The 27,703-nt window shown below is 48.6% G+C and overlaps 1 protein-coding gene across 1 annotated transcript in view; it reads left to right on the forward strand.

The window, feature by feature from the left end:
• Positions 1 to 4,351: 4,351 nt before the first annotated feature.
• Positions 4,352 to 27,703, forward strand: part of LOC144731519 (proline-serine-threonine phosphatase-interacting protein 2-like) — a 30,377-nt gene continuing 7,025 nt past the window's right edge. The window contains exons 1-13 of the mRNA XM_078612633.1: positions 4,352 to 4,588; positions 7,238 to 7,338; positions 9,137 to 9,211; positions 9,585 to 9,619; positions 12,601 to 12,707; positions 13,813 to 13,875; positions 16,121 to 16,222; positions 18,274 to 18,319; positions 19,234 to 19,313; positions 20,023 to 20,121; positions 21,097 to 21,193; positions 24,210 to 24,306; positions 27,389 to 27,447. Of these exons, the coding sequence (XP_078468759.1) occupies positions 4,556 to 4,588; positions 7,238 to 7,338; positions 9,137 to 9,211; positions 9,585 to 9,619; positions 12,601 to 12,707; positions 13,813 to 13,875; positions 16,121 to 16,222; positions 18,274 to 18,319; positions 19,234 to 19,313; positions 20,023 to 20,121; positions 21,097 to 21,193; positions 24,210 to 24,306; positions 27,389 to 27,447 (994 nt within the window). The 5' untranslated portion in view covers positions 4,352 to 4,555. The remainder of the gene's footprint in view (positions 4,589 to 7,237; positions 7,339 to 9,136; positions 9,212 to 9,584; positions 9,620 to 12,600; positions 12,708 to 13,812; positions 13,876 to 16,120; positions 16,223 to 18,273; positions 18,320 to 19,233; positions 19,314 to 20,022; positions 20,122 to 21,096; positions 21,194 to 24,209; positions 24,307 to 27,388; positions 27,448 to 27,703) is intronic.

The following is a 27,703-nucleotide window of genomic DNA, read 5'->3' on the forward strand; positions in this document are numbered from 1 at the left end:
GTATAAACATGGGCATTTTCGTTCCTTTGTTCTATCATGTGTATCAGACCTCCCCTCCCTCCTTTCTGCCCATTGTGTTGGCGTGCGCAGCAGCCGCGTCCAAGCCGTCGCCAAATGTTTTGTTGGCTCCCTCCCCTTCCCACCCCCCTCCCTCCCGATACGTTCCATTCATTGGCTACCACATTCTGATGAACTCCCCCCCCCTCTCCTCCCCCCCTTCAACTTGCTTATAAGGGATTACATTTTGAATCATTGCTTCACTTGATGCAGCTAATCTGGCTGTGACGGTCCCACCTGATGACGGAGACTTGTGTTGCCTCCGAAACGTCGTGAATTTTATTTTTGTTTTGTTTTATTTTACTTTCATTACTTTTAATGTTTTACCTACGTGACTTTACCGAAAAAACCTGAGAATATAATTTGCGTACTGCAATTCACTACCTTGCTTATCAGCAGCAGTGCTAATGGATTGCGTAGCAGATTACTCTGGTTGCAACACGATTAATGATTGGTGATCGACGCCCTAGTCTCCAGTGTATTTAGTCATCGTTAACTGGTTTTGGTGTTATTAGCATTCTGTAATGGATTTACAATTTAAAATGTACTCTCTTGACCTCTGGCTACCTGTACCCATCTCGCAGTGCACTGTCCACGCTTGTTGGTATGATTACAGCGGTAGTTTGTTCCTTATTGCAATTATTTATACTGTTTTGAAGCTACTACAAACTGTAAACACACTAAGGTTGATGTGGCTGTAGGAATTCATGGCGTCCCAAACTCAGAGCCATTCGTGATGAAGGCACGGAGACGAGAAAAGAAGCAAGAACTCATGAACGATGTCATTCCTGCCTTGTTTCAGATGAACCGTAGCGGTATTAACGAGTCTCGTGCAAAACCGAAACAAGGGAAGCCCTTTTTTTTTTAAAGGACAGGACCCAATACAACCAATTTAAATGTAGAGCTGCTCACTCGTATCTGAACCACAACCGATCCACGAAAGTAAATAGTGTTAAAGTCAAGTAATTGATTTTATGTATGTATAGGCACACACACATATACGTGTTTAAGGTTATTAAATATGTCGGTAAGAGAGTAAAAATTACTATTGTACTTTAGTGAATTTATATTTCACCCAGCCCGTGCTACGAAAGTCGCCCAATTCCATTGATACCAGGGACAGGGGCTCTCTCGTGTTAGTGCAGTGGTTGGGGGGGGGGGGGTGCATTGCGCTGCCGGGTCTCTGGACACGACACCGCTGCCTCCTGTGCGCTTTAAACATCGCGGTAGCATGAAGCCACCTTGCAGGGCACGGCTCACGCCGAAACATGTCATCGCGTCGCCAAGCCACGTCCCCAACAGCCGTGTCGTGACAGGCGGACCGATTGTTCTGCGTCAAGAATAAAATGTTGCCCGGTTGTCAAATGACTTCTTGCCGTCGGTGTAATATTTTGGCCCTCCTTGGCTTCGTGGTTTTTCCAGAGAGTAGAGTGGGAGGTGGGCCCCCCCCCCCCCAGGATGATGTCACTTCCTCCTCTGTTCACAAGTGAATCCTGCACATGGGAAGCCATTCCAGAGAAGGTGGTCTTGTGGACACGAGGCTTATGGCGTGCGTACGTCTTTGGACGGCATGCTCCGTGTTTCATCTCCCGTGCTGTTAATGCTGCCGGTCCACTGTGCTCTTGGTTTCTGCTTGAGAGTTTTTGCCCGATGTGTTTCCGTCGGACTCACTGCCGGTGGGGGAAAGCAATTTTAGAATGCCTAAGTTATTTTCCAAATTGTCGAGTGGGATGTAAATGGGTTGCAACTCTATCATTAGGTGTGTTTTTCTTTTTTGTCTTTTTCCCCCCCATTAGGTCCATGGTCGTTTACATTGCGTGAGGCACTAGATAGAGTTACACGGTGGACCGTTATAATGCATGGGCGACTTGTAGCCATGAATGTCGCAACTTTGCAAAAATCTCGGCAGCGATCGAAGTGAGTGCAAATCTTAAATTTCAACAAAGCACGTGCACAACCATTTGGCGGAACAAGCGCGTGCACGTTCCGACACTCGGGTGGGATACAGCGTCCACTGCGCACGCCTTGTGGCCCAGGACCAAGGGAATTGGTTTTTGAAGGCCTAACTTGGTGCTGTTTTGCATGGGCCCACTTGCTGTGTACGCACGGGGGTGGAGTTGTCCGCATGCAAATTGAGCGACAATTTAGCATCGCTAAAGCATCCTGACGTGGCCAAAGGCTCGATTTGGGGGGAGGGGGGTGGATTCGGGTGGCCCATTCTCACCACTGCCTTTCCCTACGCGTTCCAACCTAGATGCCAGATTAGCCCCCCCACCTCCCACCATATAGTTTTCACTCGTACGCGTGCAAAATAACCTTTTGATTTTGTTCGCCTCCCAACTTCCTCCCCGTGGAATTTTAAAAGGCTGCGTGTTCAAGAATGCACTCTTTAAATGTCTCACTGGAGGTGATGTCCTGTACTGTGATGTTTTGCAAAAGTGGGCGACGTCATTGGATTAAAGCATAAAATGATTGATCCGATGGCTGCGTGTGCTGCACGTGATGCTCGTTTCTGTTTCTTCGTTCGTGTCTCCTGCCCAGTTCCTTTTGTCAACTCGCGCCGCCAATCGGGGCCGGTCTGTCCGTCTCCACCTCATCCACAGGATCGTGCTCCACCGCAGCACGAGGAGTTTACAGTTTTGCCGTTCATCTGCCAACGGGCCCCACAGTTTGCATAACCCCCAACGCTCTTGACGACGGCGGTATCCGTCCTCCCCTGCGCATCGAGCCAGCTCGTGGCGCACATTTAAAAAAAACACTTGGCCGCGTTCAATGCACACTCATCTCTTACACTGAGGCCACTTCAGCCTCAAAGGGCCCTCGTGCGTATTTTAAGAAAAGGATAAAGGGTAGCAGTGGCGTGACAATAATAATCATTACACTGGGTGGGGTGGTGTGGTTAGCGAACTACTATAATCCTTGGCTACGCATGACATTACCGGCAAGTGATATCTGAACCAGTTTTGGGCCATCAACACACACACTGGCCAGCGTGATAAAGTATCATCACACCCCCTTAACATGTATTTAAGAACTTGTATCTTGGAATCCCTGCCTCACTTGATACAGCAAATCTGGCTGTGACGGTCCCACCTGATGACGGAGACTTGTGTTGCCTCCGAAACGTCGTGATTTTTATTATTTTATTTTTATTAATTTCATTTTTTACCTACGTGACTTTACCGAAAAAACTAAGAGTATGATCACACAGCCCATACTCTGGTTCTTTCGGTAAAGTCACGTAGAGCCAGAGAGTATGGATTCCTGCAGTCACAAGCTTCACATCAAGACCACACAGCCCATGTTGGGAATGACGGAAGACCTTCATGCTGCAGTAGATGGATTATACCGCCGTTGATTATTTAGTGTTGACAGTATTTTCAGTCTTGGGTCAAGTTACAACAGCGAAGACGGAAACGTGGGCCAAGGGGAACCTGGGACCGCTGGGAGACGCGAGAAGCGAATTACCAAGCGAGCCAAGACACTCGGGGTGGTGTGGGGGGGGGGGGCATTTCGTTGCGTTGCACATCCCGAAAAGATGAGGGAGCTGGGTGAGACATTCTGCAGCATTGTGGAACAACCGAGTGACAATCGGTGACGGCCAAGATAACAAATGCCTCCAGATGGGGAAAGTCATGGGGAGACAGACCGCTTGGGGTTTTATCGAAGTAAATCGTGTAACACGTCGGCTTTCGCGACCAATTCTGGCCGTCGCTTGGTGAGGCTGGTTGTATTTGCCGGCGAAACGTCGTGCTCAAAATGTAATTGTTGTGGGTTTATTCTCCAACACACCGGTGTGCTGAACTAATAACGAATTGCCATATTTTTGTTTACGTGACAACCCCTACTAATTTGTTGGTGGCGAGTTTAACGACACATTCACGCGATCCAACCCAACAAAACATATCATGGAGAAGTAAATAATTTACGTCTCATCAACTCCTCGCTCCCTACGTGTTGCATCCACCTTCCTGTCCTATTGGGTACGGCGAAGAGGTTCATAAACTGCATCCTCCGCCTGGGTACGGTTTTCCAAATGTATTTCAGCCTTGGTCGATATGAATATTTTAGAGGCCTCTGCCAAGCCACCACTGGATGGAGGCATCTCCAAGCCTTGTCAGTGATAGATGTGGGGGTGCTGCTCGACTATACTTCACCACACTGGTGCAAGTTGTTGAAGGGGCAATCCCCAGGACTGGTGCAGACATCGCTGTCAGCTGATCTTTGCCTTGGCAAGGAATATAAAATCATCACCCTCTGCACGTCGCAACTACGTTATTAATTACATAATAAAGTATGTTATATAAAACATAATCATATTTAGGAATTGCCAACGTGTCACGGCTGTCGATTCATTGAAACGGGAACGGCAGCCTATCCCAGCGCAACGATTCGTTACTTCCCCTTTGTCACCGCCTACTTGCAATGCAAAAAAACAATAACCCCTCGTGGTGACCAAGGCTTTCTCAGTTCCCGGGTGTCCTCTCGTGCTGCCAGCATGCTGCCAATGAGGTTCAAGGACTCTTTCTGGGTGAGTGTCGACACAGACCCCCTTCACTGACACTTGCCATCAGTTTGTCAAAGAGCAAAAAAAAAATTATCGGGCATTAAAAATTTGTCATAAACAGTTGGCCTACATTAAACCCTTATCTTATGTTTCAACATTAGTATCATCATCAGCCGTGTCCTGTCCACTGCTGGATGAAGGCCTCCCCGTGCCCATCGCCGCAATTGCTTGGCGGATTGTGACATCGTAGGACCGTGAGAGATGGCGACGGCTTGGGAAGCTTTTCATTCAGCAGTGGATCGATCATGGCTGTTGCTGTTTGTGGGTTTTGCCAGCATCATTTTTGGTTTTATCCATAAGAGGGTTTTTTTGGGTTAGATCGCGTAACTATAAATGTGTCGTAAAACCCGCCACCACCTGACACAGCCAATTAGTAAGGTTTGTCGCGTAACCAAAACGTGCCAATTAGTTACTAGATCAGCACACTGCAGTGTTGGAGATTAAACCCACAACATTTACAATTCGAGTTTCCGTGACGTTTCACCGGTAATTACGACAACCAGCATCATCAGGCGGCAGCCAGAATTGTGGAGACGTCCTCATATTTTCGGTCTTATATTTACGCGATGTAACCCAAAACAATCCTCTTATGGATAATATTGGTCGCGAAAGCTAACTCCTAATGCTACGTGTTAAATATTGGTTTTAGTGACGGACATTTCCAAAAAGTTCCAGAAAAAAATGGGTTGTTGAAATGACAGAATCAGAATATGTGTTTATACTGGAGGAATCCGATGAGCTCTGAAGCTCTTTTTCACAGATGTTCAGTATTTCCACAGATGTCACGTTGGGATTCAGCGTGCTTCAAACTTTTCCTAGACGTTGATTTACAATGGTTTGACCCACATCAGGCCCTCTAAATGTTTTTTCATTACCAGTTTTGTAAACCTAGACTTGGCTACATATGCAGATACTTTCAACTCTCTTGCGAACATTTATCATTTGCATCAATCCCTCATGGCTTGCTTCATATATTTCAATCACCTTCCTTATAGCAGAACGTATGGAGTTACAGTACTGCTATAATTTACAGTTGTCAATCCCCTGCTAGATGAAGCTCCGACCTGCATTTATAGCTACATCGTTTTTAATCTCCGTTTTTATATTGTTTTGTGTTTTTAGGAACTTTGTTCAAGTGTATTGCAGATTAAATACTGCAATTTTATGCTGTCCAAGTCTTCATTAGTAATGACAGTCCACTTTATATACCTGCTTCAAGTGAGACCCCAGTATTTACAGATATATAATATAAACACAAGAGGAACTTCGCGTATACACTTAACTCGTGTTACTAAAATACTGACGTGTGGCAGTGTAATTGCCACATTTGCTGCACTCACCGCTACGAACATACGCATATTAGAGCAGCCTTAGAGAAAATATATGCAGGACTGCACTGGTTATAATATTGGTGCTGGTGGCGATGGCAGGGTAGTGGTTCGCATGCTGCGCTACGAACCCGGCGACCCGAGTTCGATTACCGCTCATGGCTAACACCAGTGACGATTATCTAAATTGGTCCTGGGCCTCCCCTAGGTCGACTCAGCTGCGAATGAGTACCTGGTGCGATGTGTACACATCGCCACTGGGGAAACAAAGGCGGCCGGGCGTGGTGTTGGCCAGCCACCCCCTCGTGTGCCGTGCCGGCCTTCATAGGTGCTCGCTAACAGCACTTGCCCCAGCAGTCTGTTCAGGCTATACGGGGGATCTTTGTATTTTGGGTGGTTGCAATGCTTGGTGCTGGCATCCGTAGTGCTGGTTGTACTTGAGGTCGTAAACTTGGTTCCGCTGTTGCTAGCAGTACTCATACTATTGTAATGACGACTTGACACACTTTCTTGAGATGGTTTATTTTATTGAAGACACGTTCACTTGAACAGGCGGAGAGCCCCATTGCAACAGCCCCGAGTCTCCCGCGCATTTCCCTTAAATGCAGAGGCCATGCCCCCATTCCCGAAACCTTCTCGCTGGTTCTAGACGCTTGCTCCACCGGCAGACTCCACCATCCTCTTCCGTCACCTGGCCACGCTCCTATTCTCGACCATTCCCGTAACCACCAGTCCATTCGTACTGCAGGCTGACTCCCCTGTCATTACCTCCCGTGGCCACTAGTCCACTCACACCGTAGGCTGACTCCCCGGTCATTACTTCCCGTGGCCACTAGTCCACTCACACCGTAGGTTGACTCCCCTTGTCATTACCTCCCGTGGCCACTAGTCCACTCACACAGTAGGCTGACTCCCCTGTCATTACCTCCCGTGGCCACTAGTCCATTCACACCGTAGGCTGACTCCCCTGTCATTACCTCCCGTGGCCACTAGTCCACCCACACTGCAGGCTAACTCCCCCTGTCATTACCTCCCGTGGCCACTAGTCCACTCACACCGTAGGCTGACTCCCCCTGTCATTACCTCCCATGGCCACTAGTCCACTCACACCGTAGGTTGACTCCCCCTGTCATTACCTCCCATGGCCACTAGTCCACTCACACCGTAGGCTGACTCCCCTGTCATTACCTCCCGTGGCCACTAGTCCACTCGCACCATAGGTTTGACTCTCCTGTCATGACACTATCGCTACCTGTGCTGCTCCTGCTGATGGTGCCTGACGCAGTGCGCAGACTTCACGAGCACCGTGGGTTACGATGTCCTCGTCGCCCGACTCACGGATGGACGCAAAATGTGCAAAGACGTGGAGGATCTCATCAAAAGCAGGTGACGCAGAGAGGTGGTCATCTGGGTTCAGCGGGATGCACAGTGCTGGTCCAGGGCTTCCGTTTATTTATTAGGTATAGCCCTGTGAGCCATTCGGCTCTTGAATCGGGTGGGCTACCGAGTGCCACGGTTCGAATCGGTGGTGGGAAGTGTGGGCACTCGTGCAAAAAATTCAATTATTTGGCTGCTGTGAATGGCGAGATGTTAGCCCACATCGCCTGCATATTTAAAGTGTGCATGTCTCTCTCAACGTGGTGGCGTGGATTTTGTTCCGGGTCCTCCGGCTTTTCCCTCTACATTTTTAATCGACATGAGTTCAGAGTATTTGGCTGCTATGAATTTCCACACGATGAGCCACTTCGTTGAGCTATCACTTGTGGCCAGGTCGCTTCTGAAATAGAATAGCGCAGTGGGCTTTGTCCGGTAAAATAAAACAAAAGTTGACTATTTAATTGTAGTGATTTGCATACCTTTCCTGTACCTTGCACTCCCTATCGTTTTGTTGTATTGTTGTGAGCAAAGTTGTTGTCACGTTCTTACCCACCCCGACTGGAACCCTGTGAGAAAGAGCTTCACAGCTCATCGGATTTCTCCACGGTTAATAAAGATTCGGATTCTCAAAATAAATGTGGCCTCCTGTCCAATTTCCCCGTATGTCATAGACCAGAGCCAAGCTGCGCCTTTGTGCTCTCTGAATGCTGATGCAGTTGTACCGCCTGCACACTCGATGGCCACGTCGCTGAGTGGAATGTGGGTTTTAGCCTCCCGTGATTCAACTGCTCAGGTATAGTGAGCTAACGGTCCTCAGCCCAGAATGTTTGATCATCAAAATGAGGGAGAGTGCAGCATTTTCTTGGTGTTTTAAAGAAGTTATTTAAAGGGATCTCAGTAGTAGTTCTGTGATGTCTTTCTCACGGGCCGTTCTCGCGCCCAGGGCAATGCGCAGCTCTGCGAGCATTCCGCATTCCGAAAGGAAATCTTCATCGCATGACGTGATGTCAGCAGCACAAATCGAATTAATGTCGCGAATAAAAGTACAAAAATATGGCAGTAAATTAACCGTTATGCACATGTAGCCATCAAAACTTGTGGTTGCTTACGTTGGGAAACCCGTTTCCATCAATTTTGTAAACTTAAATTCCAATTAATTTGCATTCGGTCGCAAATCCGGTTGCCGACAGAATATATAAGGTCGAACTCATCACACAAAGTGCTTGCCACAAATGAACCACAACACCTTGTTCATCTCCAAGGAACATAAACCATCTCACGCGGACTTCGATCATCCTCGCAGCGGATTTTGGCTCGCCATCGAACAAAGACGGTGGTTACCGCATCGCGCGCTTTCAGATCCGCTTCTGCGGCCGTCTGGAACGCTTTTCCTTTCTACATTAAGAAGCCACTGAAGCTACGCACTTTTTAATCTAGATTGAAAACTCATTTCTTTAGAACCGCTTTTTGTGTTTCGTTTGTTGTCCTTCCCCCACACCTACGATTAGCGCGGTTGGCTACGTACGGTGCGAAAGAAGTTCAATTACATTCTTACAAGTCAATAATTCTCAAATATTCTTTAGTCCTATCATATTTGTGAGATTTTCACAACAGCAAAACGTACGCAAATTACCCCTTTCTCCATTAGGCTTGCTTGCAGCCGTTTTTTTTTTATCCAAATGCATTTACCTAAGAATAACTTCTGGTGGAAAACAAGAACCTCTCTGTACACCGGGAAGGAGGCCTCGTTAAGACGCCGGCTGATTAGTTGTCTCCCTTGTGTGTGCGCCCATCGACTGCCCGCCAGAGCAAACCTGGAGGATCGCTACGGAAAGGATCTCATTCATCTGGCCCGGAAAGCTGGTGGGCACACAGAGCTTAAGTGAGTGACCTCCGGGACCCAATACCCAAGTTGCGTGCCGTTTGACTCTTTTCGTTTTCATCAGAGCGTCGTGCACGTAAATTGCATCTCAGAATCGCCGAGAAACAGCAGACTCGCCGGAAAGCAGCCAGGCGGCGAGCCGTGTGTCAACGTTTGCCCAAGTTCTGCGGCCCTCTGTACATTAAGATGTTTTCAGCCATTTAATGCGGGTTTTATATACTCATTTAGTAGACTGCTGTGTGTATGTGTGCGTAGTTATTGCAGCAGCAATGGATTTGGTGGGAAATTTAGTAGGTCGGCGATGCTATGGAAATGCTAGGGTGAGTTAATGCTGATTTTGTTTTGTGTTTGCCATATATTTTCCGTATCACAGTGCTCTGCGAAAGTCCTTTGACACCATGAAACAACGTGAGTATGAGTGTAGTGTTGGGTGAGTATGTGAATGAGCAAGTGAGTGAATGAGTGTGAGAGCGCCTTGACTGAGCATGTGGTTGAGTGATCAAGCGAACAGGCTGTTGATGAAGTGGTTCATCAAGTGAGTGATTATGCAGGTGAGTGCATGAGTGAATGAGCGAGTGAGTGAGCAGGTCAGTGTGAGAATAGTTGGCAGAGTGAGTGCGTAGATGAGTGTGATCGAGTGAGTGAATGAGTAAATCGTTGAGTCAGTGGGTTAGTGAGCAGAGGTCGCAAACGGGTTTTGATTCTTTACCCGTACCCTACCCAATACCCGGCTACCCGTACCCGGCCGGGTATCGGGTAGGGTACGGGTACGGTACCCGATTGCGACCTCTGGGATGAAGCCATGTTGCAGGCGCGGGTGGGTTGATTCTAGGAACTTGAATTGTTAGAAGAGACAAGACGTTGGAAAATGAGTGACAAACGGTTACTCACCAGTGACTCACGGCCTACCCGTACCCGTACCCGGCCGCACCAGGGTCGCAAACGGGTACCCGTACCCGTACCCGGCCGGGTACGGGTAGCCGGGTATCGGGTAGGGTACGGGTATCGGGTACCCGGTTGCGACCTCTGTTAGTGAGTGAGCAAATGGTTAAGTGTGAGTGGGTAAGTAAGTTAGTGAGTGAACAGCAAGTGAGTGGCTGAGTGATTGAGTGAGTGAGCGGCGAGTGAGCAAGTGCCGATATCAGGACGGCAATTGAGCTTTGCACTTTTAAATCTGGATCAAAAACTCGTTTCTTTAGAGCTGCTTGCTGCGTTGAGTTTGTTGTCCTTCCACCCGCACCTCCGATAATCACGGTTGATTACGTACGGTGCGAAAGAAGTTCAGCATACATACAAGCGCGTTTAGCGAGTCGAATTGAGCAAACGTCACCCTTTTGAAGTCCTTTATATTAAGTTCGCTTGCGCGCGTGCTTGCGCGCTTACGACCGTGCAAATCTTTCGGTCGTTTTTAACCCACTTCCCGTGATCCAATCGAGCTGACATTTTGCACAGACTCGTTGTGCGTGACAATTTATTTTCGTGAAAAATGTTTTCCATAACTTTACACTTTTTAGGAATTTTTATTTTTATTTTATTACCAATTGCTTAATGGTGGCAGGCAATCATCTGACCCATAGGTGGCAGCCATCTCAAGCCAGAGGACGAGAGGACTCTAGCTGCCACGCATATAAAGGATTTATAGTGAAAAACTTTGTTTTTACGGGTTAATTTTATTGGTCAGTGTCCTTGCCAATGAAATGCCGGCAGTCTTGAGTCAGCAAACCTTGTGGCCTGCCGCCGCTTCTTGTGAACAGAAAATAAAAATAAGAGCCGGTCAAACACGACAGCCCCGACGAGGATTTGCAGAAGTGACCCTTTTCCTGTTGAGGAACCCGAGAGGGCCGCTTGCGCCCACGTTGTTTGGCGAAATCAAGTTCCTGGAAGGGGTAGAGGGCGGCGGGGGAGGGAGATTGCGTTGCAAAAGCGCGTGCGCTCTCCGGCCACTATCCGCTGAACAGACGCTGTGGTTCATCTTCTTGGTTCTTTCGGTAAAGTCATCACGTAGAAGGGAAGTAATAAAATAATAAAAATAAAACATAATAAAATAATTCTCACGACGTTTCGGCCACAACGCAAGCAGCCGTCCTCAGGTGAAGACCAGGTCTGTCGGGGAGACAGCGTCTGAATGTTTCAGACGCTGTCTCCCCGACAGACCTGGTCGGTAAAGTCACGTAGAAGGGAAGTAATAAAATAATAAAAATAAAACATAATAAAATAATTCTCACGACGTTTCTCAAACGTTTCTCAAACGTCGTGAGAATTATTTTATTATGTTTTATTTTTATTATTTTATTACTTCCCTTCTACGTGACTTTACCGAAAGAACCACGAAGATGAATCCCTGCAGTCACGAAAGCTTTAAATCGAGACGCTGTGGTCCTCTGCAGCACGGCACATTTGCTCCTCCCGTGTGTGTGTGTGTTGCCAATGCGGTGGTGTGCACACTTTCGGGAAGTGGTCGCCCTGCAAAGTTGCGTTTGAGACAATGCAGCAGCAAGCGTTCGTGCCACACTGTAACGGGGCAAAGAGTTGAGGCTTTCGTCCAAAAAAAAATGAAAAGGAACTACGCTAGAATGAAGTCGTCAGCACTTAGACTGCCGGTCGCGTGCGCAGATGATGGTCGGAGTTTTGTGGAAGGAGAGGGCAAGGGAACTCGGGAGTTCGTCGTAGAATATGTCAGGAACGCGCAGCACACGTTATCGGGATGAGGAGGTTGCAGTGCCGGATTTATCCCAGTAGCAAAAGTAGCTACACGTGTGTAGCTACATGTGTAGCTACGGGCCCCGCACTTTCAAGGGCCCCGCGCTGAATGCTTTCAAGCTATCAATTCAGGTGCAGTGATTCTGCACTTGCTCTATTACTATAGTGCTATACTGCCTTCAACTTTTATGAACGACTGGGTGTTTAAGGTTAGCGATTTGTCGTATTATCTGGCTGTATAGCAAATGAAAAAATACAATTACTTTACTATGCTTGTGCTGCTCAGCAAAAGTGTTAAATAAATAAATAAATATCAACTTTCCCTCCTGCCCCCTTCTTGCCAAAATCTGTCACCCTCACCATGACCTCCACTCTCCTTCCCACCTCCACCCTCCTTCCCACCTCCACCCTCCCCACCTCCACCCTCCCCACCACCACCCTCCCCACCACCACCCTTCCCACCTCCACCCTCCCCACCACCACCCTCCCCACCACCACCCTCCCCACCACCACCCTCCCCACCTCCACCACCCTCCCCACCACCACCCTCCCCACCACCACCACCACCCTGCCCACCACCACCCTCCCCACCACCACCCTCCCCACCACCACCCTCCCCACCACCTCCACCACCACCCTCCCCACCTCCACCCTCCCCACCACCACCCTCCCCACCACGTGTTTGGCAGAGCTGGAGTGGCTGGGCTCGGCGCACATGCAGCTGGCGATTAGCCTGCGCGACGAGGCGCGCAAGCTGGAGGAGTTCCGCGAGAAGCAACGCGAGCAGCGCAAGAAGGTAGCGCACCTGGGCACAGGTGGCGCACCTGGGCACAGGTGGCGCGCGCGTGTGGGTGTAGTGGAGCGGTAGCGTAGTGGTTGGCGCTACGCCGCGCTACGAACCCGGCGACCCGAGTTCGATTCCCGCTCACGGCGAACACCCAGTGACGATTAGCTGAACCGGTGCTGGGCCTCCTCTAGGTCGACTCAGCCTCAAATGAGTACCTGGTGCGGTGTGTGTAAACATCGCCACTGGGGAGACAAAGGCGGCCGGGCGTGGTGCTGGCCACCCACCTCTTCGTGTGCCGTGCCGGTATTCATAGGTGCTCGCTAACAGCACTTGCCCCAATTGTCTGTCAAGGCTATACGGGGGATCTTGTATTTGTATCTGAGTGTGTGTGTTGGAGAGAGAGTATCTGGGTGTGTGTGTGTTGGAGTGAGAGTGAGGCTCTGTTGGCTGGGTCACGTAGACCGCATGCCCAGTCACCACATGTCCAAGCAGCTTCTGTTTGGCTAGATAGAGGGGGCTAAACGGGCGCTAAAGAGGAAACGGGTCAACGTGGTACAGGAGGATGTGGAGCGGATAACTGGTGCCATCATTGTTGTGGCCTTCCAACGACAAAAGAGGTCGGAGGAGCGAAGCTCACAACAACGAGCGGTGCACCGGGTGGCTAAAATGCAGCACGTCGGCGCAGTGGGAAGCACAGGTAGTGGCATCTGCCAGTCGTCTCAGTCCACCCATAACACCTGGGTCTGTCTGTCCTGTACAGAAAACTTGGCCACACAAAGTCACCGAGGGAACCTCATTTGCCAGTAGAAAAATATGATAATTGGTTTTTTACCCTTTTATCTGGCAACAAAACTGACACCTTATTTTTTTACAAGGAGTCATGTTTGCATAAACCACAATACCTGCAGTCATAATGCAAACAAAAAACATAACTCTGATAATGTATGCACTGTCCTTGAAGTTGATTGGTCCTCACCCGAGACAGCTTTCTTTAGAGCCTAGTCTCACATGGTGTTGGACCAAATGACGTGCGCCTTTTGGCGTCATCTGGTCCAACCCCTTTGTCGGCACTGACGATCTGTGCTCCCATTCCGACCTGACGGTTCTCCTGCAGGTGGAGTCTGCGATGGACAAACTGCACAAGCAGCGGGCCATGCTGCACAAGAAGACCCTGGATGTAAGGAGCGCCGATAATAAAACCACGCAGACGAACCCCAAAATATATATATATATATTTTTTAGCAGATGTTATTGTTTCTACTTCTCCAAATTGCCATCCCGGTTGTGCTACCGGCGTCACCTCACGAGACGAATCATCCATTCGGGGGCCCAGGGCTCAACTGCGGAACTCTCCGTGGTTTAACAACGGCCCGAGGCACGTGGATAGCGTTCGTCACAAGGGGCGGTCGCACCGATATTGAAATTCTCGAAATGACGAAGCAGGCAATACGCCTTCCCTCCCCATAATCTGTCCCTCCGCATAGAACATCGTCATTGTTTTACATGCCAACAACCACCACGGCGTTCTGGGAGCGCATCATTTCAATCAGCATTGGTTTAACACCGGCTTTGACGTTCAGTGTATCATCAGCACAGTTGTATGTACGTATGCTGAACGTCTTTCGCACGTAGCCAACTGTGCGAATGGGAGGTGCGGGAGAAGGACAACGAACTAGACGTAAGAAGCACTTCTAAATAAATGGGTTTTGAATCTAAATCTCATCGTGCATAGCTCCAGTGGCTTCCGAATATCGGATAAAATGAGCGTTCCAGACGGCTGCAGAAGTGGATCTGAAAGCGCCGGGCGATGCGGTGACCTCGGTCTTTGTTCGATGACTCGCAGCCAGCGTGATGGGTTGATGCTCCTTGACAAGATCAGCGAGGTACTGTGGCTCATTTGTGGCGAGCACTTTGTGTGTGATGAGTGCGACCTCACGATGTTTTCGTTCGGCAACCGGACTTGCTACCCAATGCAAATTAATCCGAATTTAAGTTGACAACATTCATGTAAACAGGTTGCTCAAGTTCTGAAGAAGTTTAAGGCTTCCTCAAACCAATGCTGGCGAACCGCCTGACGATTATCGACGATGTGAGAGACGGGCCCTCGTTCGGACCCACAAAGACAAAGATCCCCCGTGTAGCCTTAACAGACTGTCGGGGCAAGTGCTGTTAGCGAACACCTATGAAGGCCGGCACGGCACACGAGGGAGTGGGTGGCCAGCACCACGCCCGACCGCCCTTGTCTCCCCAGTGGCGATGTTTACGCACCGCACCAGGTACTCATTTGAGGCTGAGTCGACCTAGGGGAGGCCCAGGACCGGTTCAGATAATCGTCATCGGTTTTGGCCGTGAGCGGGCATCGAAATCGGGTCGCCGGGTTCGTAGCGCAGCGTCGCGCTAACCACTACACTACCGCTCCCCACACGTTCCGACCCACGCACACACAAACGTGTAGCTACACGTGTAGCTACACATGTAGCTACACAAGTAGCTGCACATGTAGCTACGGGCCCCGCACTTTCAAGGGGCCCGCGCTGAATACTTTCAAGCTATCAATTCCGGTTCAGTGATTCTGCACTTGCTCTATTACTATAATACTATACCGCCTTCAACTTTTATGACCGACTGGGTGTTTAAGGTTAGCGATTTTTCGTATTATATGGCTGTATAGCAAATAAAAAATATACAATTACTTTACTTTGCCAGTTAAAAATTTGTGTTTCAATATTTTAGTTTCATTTATTTATTTAGGGCCCCTTTATAACATATTCTAGAGGCCCCACGCGAGCTTAATCCGGCACTGATCACAGCACATCACGGCACATCACGGCACAACCGAACAACATCTTATTGGTTCTTTCGGTAAAGTCACGTAGAATGGAAATAATAAAATAAAACATAATAAAATAATTCGCACGACGTTTCGGCCACAACACAAGCAGCCGTCCTCAGGTGGAGAACAGGTCTGTCGAGGAGACAGAGTCTGAATGACAAGCCCCAGGCTTGGAGCGACTATTTAAGCTGGGATGAAGGGGGCGAAGAGCGCCTTGACCAAATAATTTGCATATCAAGAGGAATTTAGCATATTTATGGGAAATGCTAAATTCCTCTTGATATGCAAATTGTTTTGTCAAGGCGCTCTTCGCCCCCTCCATCCCAGCTTAAATAGTCGCTCCAAGCCTGGGGCTTGTCATTCAGACTCTGTCTCCTCGACAGACCTGTTCTCCACCTGAGGACGGCTGCTTGCGTTGTGGCCGAAACGTTGTGAGAATTATTTTATTATTTCCATTCTACGTGACTTTACCGAAAGAACCAAGAAGATGAATCCCTGCGGTCACGAAAGCTTTACATCGAAATTTAACCGAACAACAGTTGGAAGTCGCGGTGATTGACCGTCGCCGTGTCCCGCGCGGACCCCGCAGGCGAAGCGCGGCTACGAGCAGCGGTGCCGCGAAGCGGACGAGGCGGAGAGCGCCGTGCACAACAAGAACGCCGCCTGCGCGACCCCGCGGCAGCAGGAGAAGGTGACCCCCACACACTCACTCACTCAGTCAGACACTGTCACTCACACACACTCACACACACTGAGACTCACTCAGACACTCACTCACACACACACTCACTCAGGCACTCTTATACACACACTCTCACACACACACTCACTCAGACACTCTCACTCACACACACTCACACACACTGAGACTCACTCAGACACTCACTCACACACTCACTCACTCAGGCACTCTCATACACACACTCTCACACACACACTCACTCAGACACTCTCACTCACACACACTCACACACACTGAGACTCACTCAGACACTCACTCACACACTCACTCACTCAGGCACTCTCATACACACACTCTCACACACACACTCACTCAGACACTCTCACTCACACACACTGAGACTCACTCAGACACTCTCACTCACACACACACTCACTCAGACACTCACACACACACACTCACTCAGACACTCTCACACTCACACTCACTTAGACACTCACTCACTCAGACACTCACACTCTCACACTCAGTCAGACACTCTCACTCACACTCACTCACACTAGACTCACTCACACACTCACTCAGTCAGACACTCTCACTCACACACACTCACTCACACTCACTCACACTCACTCAGACAGACACACAGACACTCTCACACACACTCACTCACACTCACTCACACTCTCACTCACTCAGACAGACACACATACATTCTCACACACACTCACTCAGACACACACTCACTCACTCAGACACTCTCGCTCACACACACTGAGACTCACTCAGACACTCTCTCACACACACACACACACTCACTCACTCAGACACTCACACTCACTCTAACACTCACTCAGACACTCACTCACACACACACTCACTCAGACACTCTCACTCACACACACTCACACACACTCACACTCACTCACACACTCACACTCACTCAGTCAGACACTCTCACTCACACACACTCACACAGACACTCTCACACTCACTCACTAAGGCACTCTCACTCACACTCACTCACACACACTCACTCACTCAGACACTCTCACACACTCACTCAGACACTCACACTCACTCAGACACTCTCACTCACACACACTCACTCAGACACTCTCACTCACACTCACACACTCACTCAGACAGACACTCTCACTCACACTCACTCACACACACACTCACTCAGACACTCTCACACACACACTCAGACACTCTCACACACTCACACTCACTCAGACACTTTCACACTCACACACTCACTCAGACACTCTCACTCACACTCACTCACTCAGACACTCTCACTCACTCACACTCACACACTCTCACACTCACTCAGACACTCTCACACACTCAGACACTCTCACACTCACTCAGACAGACACTCTCACACACACACTCAGACACTCACACTCTCACACACACTCTCACTCTCACACTCACTCACACAGACACTCTCACACACTCACTCAGACTCACACTCAGACACTCACACTTTCACACACACTCTCACTCTCTCACACTCTCACTCAGACACTCTAACACACACACTCAGATACTCACACACTCTCTCACTCTCACACATACTCAGACACTCACACTATAAGAGGATGGTTCTGGGGACACCAGGACAGCCGGAATTCCCAGTGTCACGGTATCCGGCGGTATTGGGTGACCCGTGGTGGTGACGGTGGCTCTTTGGGGGCCCTTTGTGAAGAATGTCATGTTTTGGCAACCCCCGCTCATCCCCCCGTCCTTTCAATTGCACATTGAAGCTGTGAGGGTCAGCCCCGAAACGTCGCCAAATGTATACCATTTTCTTGTTAGGTTATATCACGTAAATAATATTAACGTGTCGCTAACCCACCACCAGCCGACACTTGATCAAAACGCGCCAATTATCTACTACTTCAGTAGTAGATAATTGGCGAGGCTGCAGTAAAGGTCAAGAACCACTGGATTAAGATGTTGTGTCGGCCAATGAGTGTCAACGTTGATCTTCACGGTTGTGTGTTTATGCCAAGTGCCTTTGTGACTCTGCGTGGGATTTGTGGTTTCAGGTGAAGGCGAAGGGTCTTCAGACGCGGGAGGCAGCACACGAGGCTGGTAATGCCCAGAGATGGCGCCCAAGTTGTATAATCCGCGAGCCGTACCCTTTCGACTTCACCCCAATCAGTTGGCATCCACCAAAACGAATGCCTAGTGCTGCATGTAGCAGCAGCGAGTCTCACCTGACACAGAACTTTCCCCTAATCCGATATACAGAACTCTTTGTCTCATCCAATACACAGCGCTTGTCGAATTCCAGAGGTGACCCTTGACTCTTCTGACACAGAGCCCTCATCTTGTCCCATCACTGATCTCATCCGATGCAGAATTTTAATCTCATCTAATACGGAACCCTTGTCTCATGTGGAAGAAAAAAAACTTTCTTTGTTTGATCCAAACCAGAACTCTCGTCTTATCCATTACAGAAGCCGTGCTTCCAGTGCCGGATTATCCTCGTAGCAAAAGTAGCTACATATGTAGCTACAGGCCCCGCACTTTCAAGGGACCCGCGCTAAATGCTTTCAAACTATCAATTCTGGTTCAGTGATTCTTGCACTTGCTCTATTACGATAGTACTCTACTGCCTTCAACTTTTATGAACGACTGGGTGTTTAAGGTGAGCGATTTGTCGTATTATTTGGTTGTATAGCAAATGAAAAAATACAATTACTTTTCTATGCATGTAAAAAATGTGTGTTTTTATATTTATGTTTTTATTCAATTTAGGGCCCCTTTATAACAGATGCTACAGGCCCCGCACTATAGCTTAATCTGGCACTGCTTGCTTCATGGGTAATTGGTGTTGGCCCAAATATCCAGGACCCACCTGACAGAGAGCCTTTGGAGTTTGACTCGCACGGGTAAATAATGTATGATTATTATTATATTACAGGATCCTTGACCCGTCCGATGCAGAACCCTCATCGCATCCGATTGCGTTTGTAGATAACAATGCTAATGTTGTACCACAGACAGGCAGTACCAGCAGCTTGTGGACAGCCTGGAGGCCTTGCGGAGAGACTGGGAGAGTGAGCACGTGAACGCATGCGAGGTGAATGGGCAGGCAGGGTCCTCACTCATGGGGCACACCTCGTTCACCGCAGCCTCTGTGTGGCAGTGATCTTCATTGCAAGGCCCGCGGGCCACTAACGGCCCCTTGGTGGTCGTTAGTGCGGCCCCCGACAATACACAGCAGATGTGAAAACACTCCCCCATCATCATCACCATCGTGCTGCTGTCAAACCCCCATTGGTTTCAAATGGTGTGGCAGCCCTCACACCGACGATGTCTTATCGGCAAAAGTGTCCCCTCCCCAGAGGTCGCAAACGGGTTTTGATTCCTTACCCGTACCCGGCCGCACCAGGGTCGCAAACGGGTACCCGTACCCAGCCGGGTATGGGTATCCGGGTAATGGGTAGGGTACGGGTATCGGGTACCCGGTTGCGACCTCTGCCCCTCCCTCGCCCCGCCTCTGAAAAAGAGTGAAGAACACCGATCGACGGTCAATTTAGACCAATCGCTCACTGTAACCACTCGCACGGGAACTCCCGTCTCTCGCGCCACTCACTCTCAAGAACAATTCCGCCTCTCCAGCCATTCACTCCATTCACTCACACAGTCACTCCAGCCAATTCACAGTCATTGCAGTCACTCACTGCTGTCGTTTACAGTTGCGCAACACAGCCACTCACACCAGCAGCTCTCTAATGCCGACACTACTACTGCTGCTGCCGCTGCCGCTGCTGCTGCTGCATCCGCAGGGCTTTGAGCAGCAGGAGTTTCAGAGGGTCAATGTCCTGCGCAACTCCCTGTGGATCCACACCAACCAGCTGTCCCAGCAGTGCGTGCATGACGACGAGGTTAGTGGCGCAGCGCGGTTGGCGTGAGCCCTCGTCAGTGACGTAGTAGCTGCGTCGTCAGTGACGTAGTAGCTACATTATCAGTGGTATAGTAACTACATTATCAGTGGCGTAGTGACTGCGTCATCAGTGACGTAGTAGCTACATTATCAGTGGTATAGTAACTACATTATCAGTGGCGTAGTAGCTGCGTCATCAGTGACGTAGTAGCTACATTATCAGTGGTATAGTAACTACATTATCAGTGACGTAGTAGCTGCGTCATCAGTGACGTAGTAGCTACATTATCAGTGGTATAGTAACTACATTATCAGTGGCGTAGTGACTGCGTCATCAGTGACGTAGTAGCTACATTATCAGTGGTATAGTAACTACATTATCAGTGGCGTAGTAGCTGCGTCATCAGTGACGTAGTAGCTACATTATCAGTGGTATAGTAACTACATTATCAGTGACGTAGTAGCTGCGTCATCAGTGACGTAGTAGCTACATTATCAGTGGTATAGTAACTACATTATCAGTGGCGTAGTGACTGCGTTTTTCTGGATTTTTTTGTTGTTATTCTGTCTCTCAAATAAACCTACCATTAAAATTATAGACTGATCATTTCTTTGTCAGTGGGCAAACGTAGAAAATCAGCAGAGGATCAAATAATTTTTTCCCTCACTGTATCTTCTTGTCCAATCACATCGTCGTTATGCTCACGGTCTCGAACATTTAACGCTGTCGGGGGCGCTCCGTCTACGCAAAATGCAGCCACTGCAGCCCTCACGGTGGTTGTCAAGGGGGCCCCAACTCGTAGCTTTGGTCACAGGGGGTGTGGGGGGGGGGCTTAAGGCACCCACTGCCCCCACGCTAGTTACCCAATTGCTAACCTGAATCGTGCAGGCAGAAGAGAGGTGGATCGTCTCGTGTCTGACTAATTATTGCAGTGGCAATAGCTCTCAAATAGTTGTTTCTCTCTTTCTCTCGCAGATTTACGAAGGCGTGAGAAAAATCCTGGAGCAGTGTGACCTCCAGGCTGAGATCGACTACTTTGTCCAGCTCAAGCAGACGGGCTCCGATCGCCCGGGTAGCCCCACCATGCTCACATACGCACACACACACGCACGCACACACGCACGCACACACGCACGCACACACACACACACGCACACGTACACGCACACGCACGCACGTACACACGCACACACACACACGCACACGTACACGCACACGCACACACACGCACACGTACACGCACACACACGCACACACGCGAGCACTGCTGTTAGCGAGCACCTATAAAGGCCAGCACGGCACACGAGGGGGTGAGTGGCCAACACCACGCCCGACCGCCTTTGTCTCCCCAGTGGCGATGTTTACACATTGCACTCATTTGAGGTAGCCAGTACACTCACTCCGATTAAGAAACAGGCTACAGTCTACATTCGTGTTTTTTTTTATTTTTATTGACTTTATTTTTTATTATTATTTTCTATCGACCTCACTTTACCGAAAGAACCACAGAATATTTCTCCCTCTACTCTTAGGGATCATCGATGAGTTCCTTTTTCTCGGCTGTTGGAGCCTTTGGTGTTGACACTGAATAGTGAGGCTCTTAAAACGTGGTCCGGTGCGATGTCTGTCCCTTGCAGTGACCACGGTTCTTATATTTCTTCAGTCCCCTGGTTTTGAAAGTAAAAAAAAACAATCAATGGAGAGTAAACATTGAAAAAAAAAAGTCAACATTTAAAAATAAAAATAGTAAATGAAGATTAAACATTGAAAGTAAAAAATAGGAAATAAAGAGTAAACATTTTAAATATAAAAATAGTAAATGAAGAATAAATATTGATAGTTTAAAATAGTAGATAAAAAGTTACAAATTATCCCGAGTGTCCCAGCTCCTTGGCTCCAGCTCTAACAGTGTACACTATGAAACATGTTTAAAACACCGCTGTGTGTATACTTTAACAGCACGAGTGCGTATTAATAAGACGTCAGAAAACCAAAATAGAATAGAAACTAAAAATAAAATTGGGACTCAAATATAACTTGGTACAGTTACTGCAGTTTGGATCTCGACAAAGTTCAGACATGCTGCTGCGAATAATTATAGCGACCCCCACTGGTTTCTCTCAAAAAGGCCACGTGTACATGCGTTGAAAGAGGTTTTTAAACTCTCACCTCCGATTAGCACGATTGGCCACATACGGTGCGCAATAAGTTCAATGATAAACACATTCCTGCGGAGGGAGCTGGTAGGAACGTTGGGTTTCTCGGTCAATGGCCAGGGTCAACGGCGGCGTGGTGTATTCCGCAAATATGCCCGACTGTGAGGGCGGGCACAAGCCGGCGTGAGTAGGTTAAACGTTGAGTTTTATAAGGGCACCACGGGGTGACCAGCCCCTCCCCACCCAGCCCCACCCCTCCCACCCCCCACCCAGCCGCACCCTCCCCACCCTCCCCACCCAGCTCCTCCCCACCCTCCCCACCCAGCCCCTCCCCACCCTCCCCTCTCCACCCAGCCCCACCCTTCCCACCCAGCTCCTCTCCACCCTCCCCTCCCCACCCAGCCCCTCCCTACCCACGCAGCCCCTCCCTAACCACCCAGCCCCTCCCTGAACGACGGATGGACACAATAATCCCCTATGGGCTGGTGTAACCAGGAGGTTCCTACCAGTATAAGTTCTTTGTGCTCTATAAATGGTCATATACGGACTGAATCATTCACTTTTATGCTCGCATTTTTCTCCGTGTACAATTGGATTGAAAGAGTGTCTCATGGCAAACACATGTTAAGACACTGCAACGGAGATGCGTCGGCTCGCCAATCTTTTCCCACTGAAAACCAAACTCGGACGCATTTCTCAGTTAGCGCTGGGTCCATCAAAACTGTGCAGTGCAATAAAGTTCAACACGATACCGTACGAAAATCAATTCCTGCCAACCCCCAACCACGGATGCCAATTCTAGATTTGAAGCTTTCGTGACTGCAAGGATTCATACTCTTAGTTCTTTCGGTAAAGTTACGTAGGTAAAAAATAAAACAATAAAATCACGACGTTTCGGAGGCAACACAAGTCTCCGTCATCAGGTGGGACCGTCACAGCCAGATTTGCTGATTTTATTGTTTTATTATTATTAATTTTAATTACATTTTTTACCTACGTGACTTTACCGAAAGAACTAAGAGCACGGATGCCAATTCCCGCACCCTCCAGGCCAAGCCCCGAAAGGTTTCAACCCTCGAGGTCTTGAACAATGCATTGACCCTAGACTCCTAGAGGTATATACATCAATGTGCCCTTCCTTGGCTGCCCATTTCGACCAGAATTACCTTCAAGATCGCTTGCCTCTGCTACCGCCCCCTAAAATCCGGCTACCCACCGTAGCGAAGTTCCCTGCTGACGCCTTCAGTTGACTGTAGACACATTCGAAGTGCGTCGCAGAACCTCCTTGAAGCTCCCAGGACAAGGACTTTCGTTTACTCCGTCGCAGCCCCCCCCCCCCCCGTCATCTGGAACGTCATCCCCCTTCACGTCGGTAACGATCAATCGTTTTCTCCGTTCACAAACCATCGAAGAGGCGCATCTCTTCAACTCGACATTTAATCACCGAGTCTCCCTGACGCTGAGATCCGTTCCATGCCTCAGCAATGCGTCTTCGGTCCGCAACATTGCGCGCGTTATGAATTGTATTATTATTCAGGCAGAGTGTGTGGTAGTACAGGGGTGGCACATCCCTGAGTGGACCGTGCTGTATGAGTGTGCGCGTATATGTGTGTGTGGGGACCGGTAGCTTAGCAGTTAGCGCACTGCGCTACGAATCCAGGGACCCCAGTTCGATTTCAGTTGACGGCCAACCCCAGTGACTATTATCTGAACCGGTCCTGGGCCTCCCCTAGGTCTACTCAGCCTCAAATCAGTACTTGGTGCGGTGTGTAAGCATTGCCACAGGGGAGACAAAGACGGCCGGGCGTAGTGCTGGCCACCCACCCACCCCCTCGTGTGCCGTGCTTGCTTCCATAGGTGCTCGCTAACAGCACTTGCCCCCAAAGTCTGTCAAGGCTATACGGGGGTATCTTTGTCTTTGTGTGTGCGCAGCTCCCATCGTGTATGAGAACTATTACACGAAGATCAGGGATAGCAGCATGTTCGCTCTGGACACGTGCAGTCAAGGCACCCCCAACGCCAAACGCAGGTAAGCTTCACCGCCGGCGTTCGCGTCGCAGGCAATCGCCGGCCGTTTGTTTGTGTTTTGTGCGCGTCCACCGATTAGTTGTTCTAGATTTGAAGTTTTCGTGACTGCAAGGATCCATACTCTTTGGTTCTTTCGGTAAAGTCACGTAGGTGAAAATATATGTTTTTAAATAAAAATAATAAAATTTAGAATTAAAATGAAAATAACTAAACTTAAATCACGACGTTTCGGGCGCAACACAAGCGTCCGTCATCAGGAGTATGGATCAGCTGTTTTTACACGCTTTCATTTAACTCACTCTGTCTGCTGTTGTCGTTGTTGTCGTTGTATCCTCAAATCTTGCAACTCAATTTTAACCCACTTCCCAATGTGGTATCGACTGCAAACTTGGTATACTTATGTCATACTGATGACAATACTATATTCTATCATAAAATAAAAATATATATATTATTAAACATTTTTTTTATATGTTATGTTTCGTCTTGGGTCTAATTGTTCACGGTCAACTGACGTTGGCTGTAATTGGCCACGGTCCCCTAAGTTATGGCAAGCTTCGGGGCCACCTCCTGGAGTCGTGGAGTTCTTCCATTACTAGTACATTTCATAAAAGCGTGTTTAAAAAAAAGTTTTTTTAATACTAATTATTACAAAGACTCAACTCGTCCTTGTCTAACCCTGCCTTCTCTCCTCACTCTGCCCCCCTGCCACGCGCTCGCCTACCGCTCCCTTCTCATCTTCAGAATCTTTATTTATCCTGGAGAAATCTTATGAGCTATGAAGCTCTTTCTCACAGATGTCTAGTAGTTCTTATTCTATACTTTGTGGTTCTTTCGGTAAAGTCACGTAGGTATAAAATAAAATAAATCACGACGTTTCGGGCGCAACACAAGCGTCTGTCATCAGGTGTGTGTTGTGCCCAAAACGTCGTGATTTATTTTATTTTATACCCACGTGACTTTACCGAAAGAACCAAAGAGTATGGATTCCTGCAGTCACGAAAGCTTCAAATCAGTTCTTATTCTACTCCCGTCCACGCACTCTGCTGCCTCTCTACTCTCATGCCAAAAGTGTTATCCTGGCTTCACAGAGTGATCGCTTCAATCCACGTATGGCGTGTAGTTATTGGAATAATGCGACAGAGGCACTGACTGACCTTTTGTAATATGAGCACTCAGTGTCATTGTGACATTTGCACGAGTGACACGGAGTGAACAGATTGGGAACTACGCCTGCACTGTGGACGTGGGCCAGTACGGCATGTGACCAATTCACCGTGCCCGGTGACGGACCTTAGGGGCCGTCCATAAATGACGTCACGCACCTGGGGGGGGTCAGACATTTGTGACGATGTGCGACGAGGGGGGGGGGGTGAGAAATGTGACGTCACGTAAAAATGCGCCACTTTAAATAAATATATCATTGTTATAACAACACTAATTGTTATAACAACACTCCTACAACATCAGAGTGCAGCGCCACATTAAATACGCACTACAATGACAATAGTTTAAAGCGATATGAAGCATGTTTTATTTTCAAAATGGAAATATGGTTTTTGGGGGGGGGGCAGAGTTTTCTGACGTCATATTTGAGGGGGGGGGTCTGACTTTTTGTGACGCCGTGTGACGACGAGGGGGGGGGGGTCAAAAATCGTCCAAAATCGCGTGACGTCCTTTATGAACGACCCCTTAGAAGCTAAGCAGAATTGAAGCCCTGTTGGCACTTCGATGGGAGACTGCCCAGGATTCTAGATTTGAAGCTTTCGTGACTGCAAGGAATCATCTTCTTAGGTTTTTTTTCGGTAAAGTCACGTAGAAAGTAAAATAAAATAAAAACAAAAATCACGACGTTTCGGAGGCAACACAAGTCTCCGTCATCAGGTGGGACCGTCACAGCCAGATTAGCTGTATCAAGTGAGGCAATGATTCAAGATGTAATCCCTTAAAAGCGAGTTGAGGGGGGAGGGAGAGGGAGGGGGGGAGCTCATCCGACTATGGTAGCCAATGAAAGGAACGTATCGGGAGGGAGGGGGGGCGAGGCCAAAAGGGTGGGCGATGGACGTGGAAGCGCTTGTGCGCAAGCGGCCAATTACTGCACACGCCAACACAATGGAGCGATTGTGCGCAAGCGGCCAGCCACTGCACCCGCCAACACAATGGGCAAAGAGGAGGAGGGGAGGTCTAATACACATGATAGACAAAAGAACGAAATGATGATGGGTACAAACTTAGGGGGAGCTCATCAGACTATGGTAGCCAATGAATGGAACGTATCGGGAGGGAGGGGGGGGGCGGGGGGGGGGCGAGGCCAAAAGGGTGGGCGTTGGAATACCAGGCGTTGGAAGCTTAGGCTCCAAAGTGGTCAGGTGACCTTCGTTCGAATCCATGAAACGATATTTGCGTGGCTTTGGGTGCGACTCCATCCTACGCTTGGGGTTTCTCTGGTCACTGTGGTTTCCTCCTAGATTCGAAACACTCAGCAATGTCATCAGTCCAACTTCGCTATGCAGGACCCTGCTGAAAATGGTTCTGAGAAATGCTGTGTAAGTTCTGTTGCATAGCTCCCCGTTGTGTTTCCCGTTAGTAGTCACCCTTCTGAACTGAGCTCATTTCAACTTCTTGAGAGGCTTCTTCTGAAGAGGCTCCCCAGCACGCGCTAAACTAAGGACATCATGCCGAACACCCTGCGGTACAATCTAGATTTGAAGCTTTCGTGACTGCAGGAATCCATACTCTTTGGTTCTTTCGGTAAAGTCACGTAGGTAGAAACTAAAATAAATCACGACGTTTCGGGCGCAACACAAGCAATCATCATGTGGGAGTGTTGTTATAACAATTAGTGTTGTTATAACAATGATATATTTATTTAAAGTGGCGCATTTTTACGTGACGTCACATTTCTCACCCCAGCAAGAATAAAAAAAATTTTTGGCTGAAGTGAATTCTGAGACTCGGGCTTTCTTGGGTAAATAAAGGATAATATCGTTATTGTTACATTATCCCAGTGAGTGCTACTGCCGATTGACGCTGATGTGTTTGTGTGCTGCTATGTTTCCGCCACTGTTTGACGGATTTGCCAGGAACTCTCCTATTGCCATGAACTCTCCGAAAGAAAAACACGAGAGTACGCTCCATAAAGGTAGCGACTGAGCTCCCCTCTCTCTCCCTTCACTTTGAAACGATGAAGCCCAAACAGGAAATGAAGTACAACTTCGAATATCTAATCACCTATCCGCCATAACCAATTAACCGCCTACACCAAGTGCAGTATTTGTGCATGGAGTAACTTTTGTTTTATACACGTGTTCACAATGATGACGTTGTCACGCAATGTATATTAATCTTGCGTACATTCATTTACTTCTAAAGGGCAGTAACGCACCGTCCTATGTTTA

The sequence above is a fragment of the Lampetra planeri genome, chromosome 39, assembly GCF_965212315.1.
Source record: "Lampetra planeri chromosome 39, kcLamPlan1.2.h2, whole genome shotgun sequence".
NCBI lineage: Eukaryota > Metazoa > Chordata > Hyperoartia > Petromyzontiformes > Petromyzontidae > Lampetra > Lampetra planeri.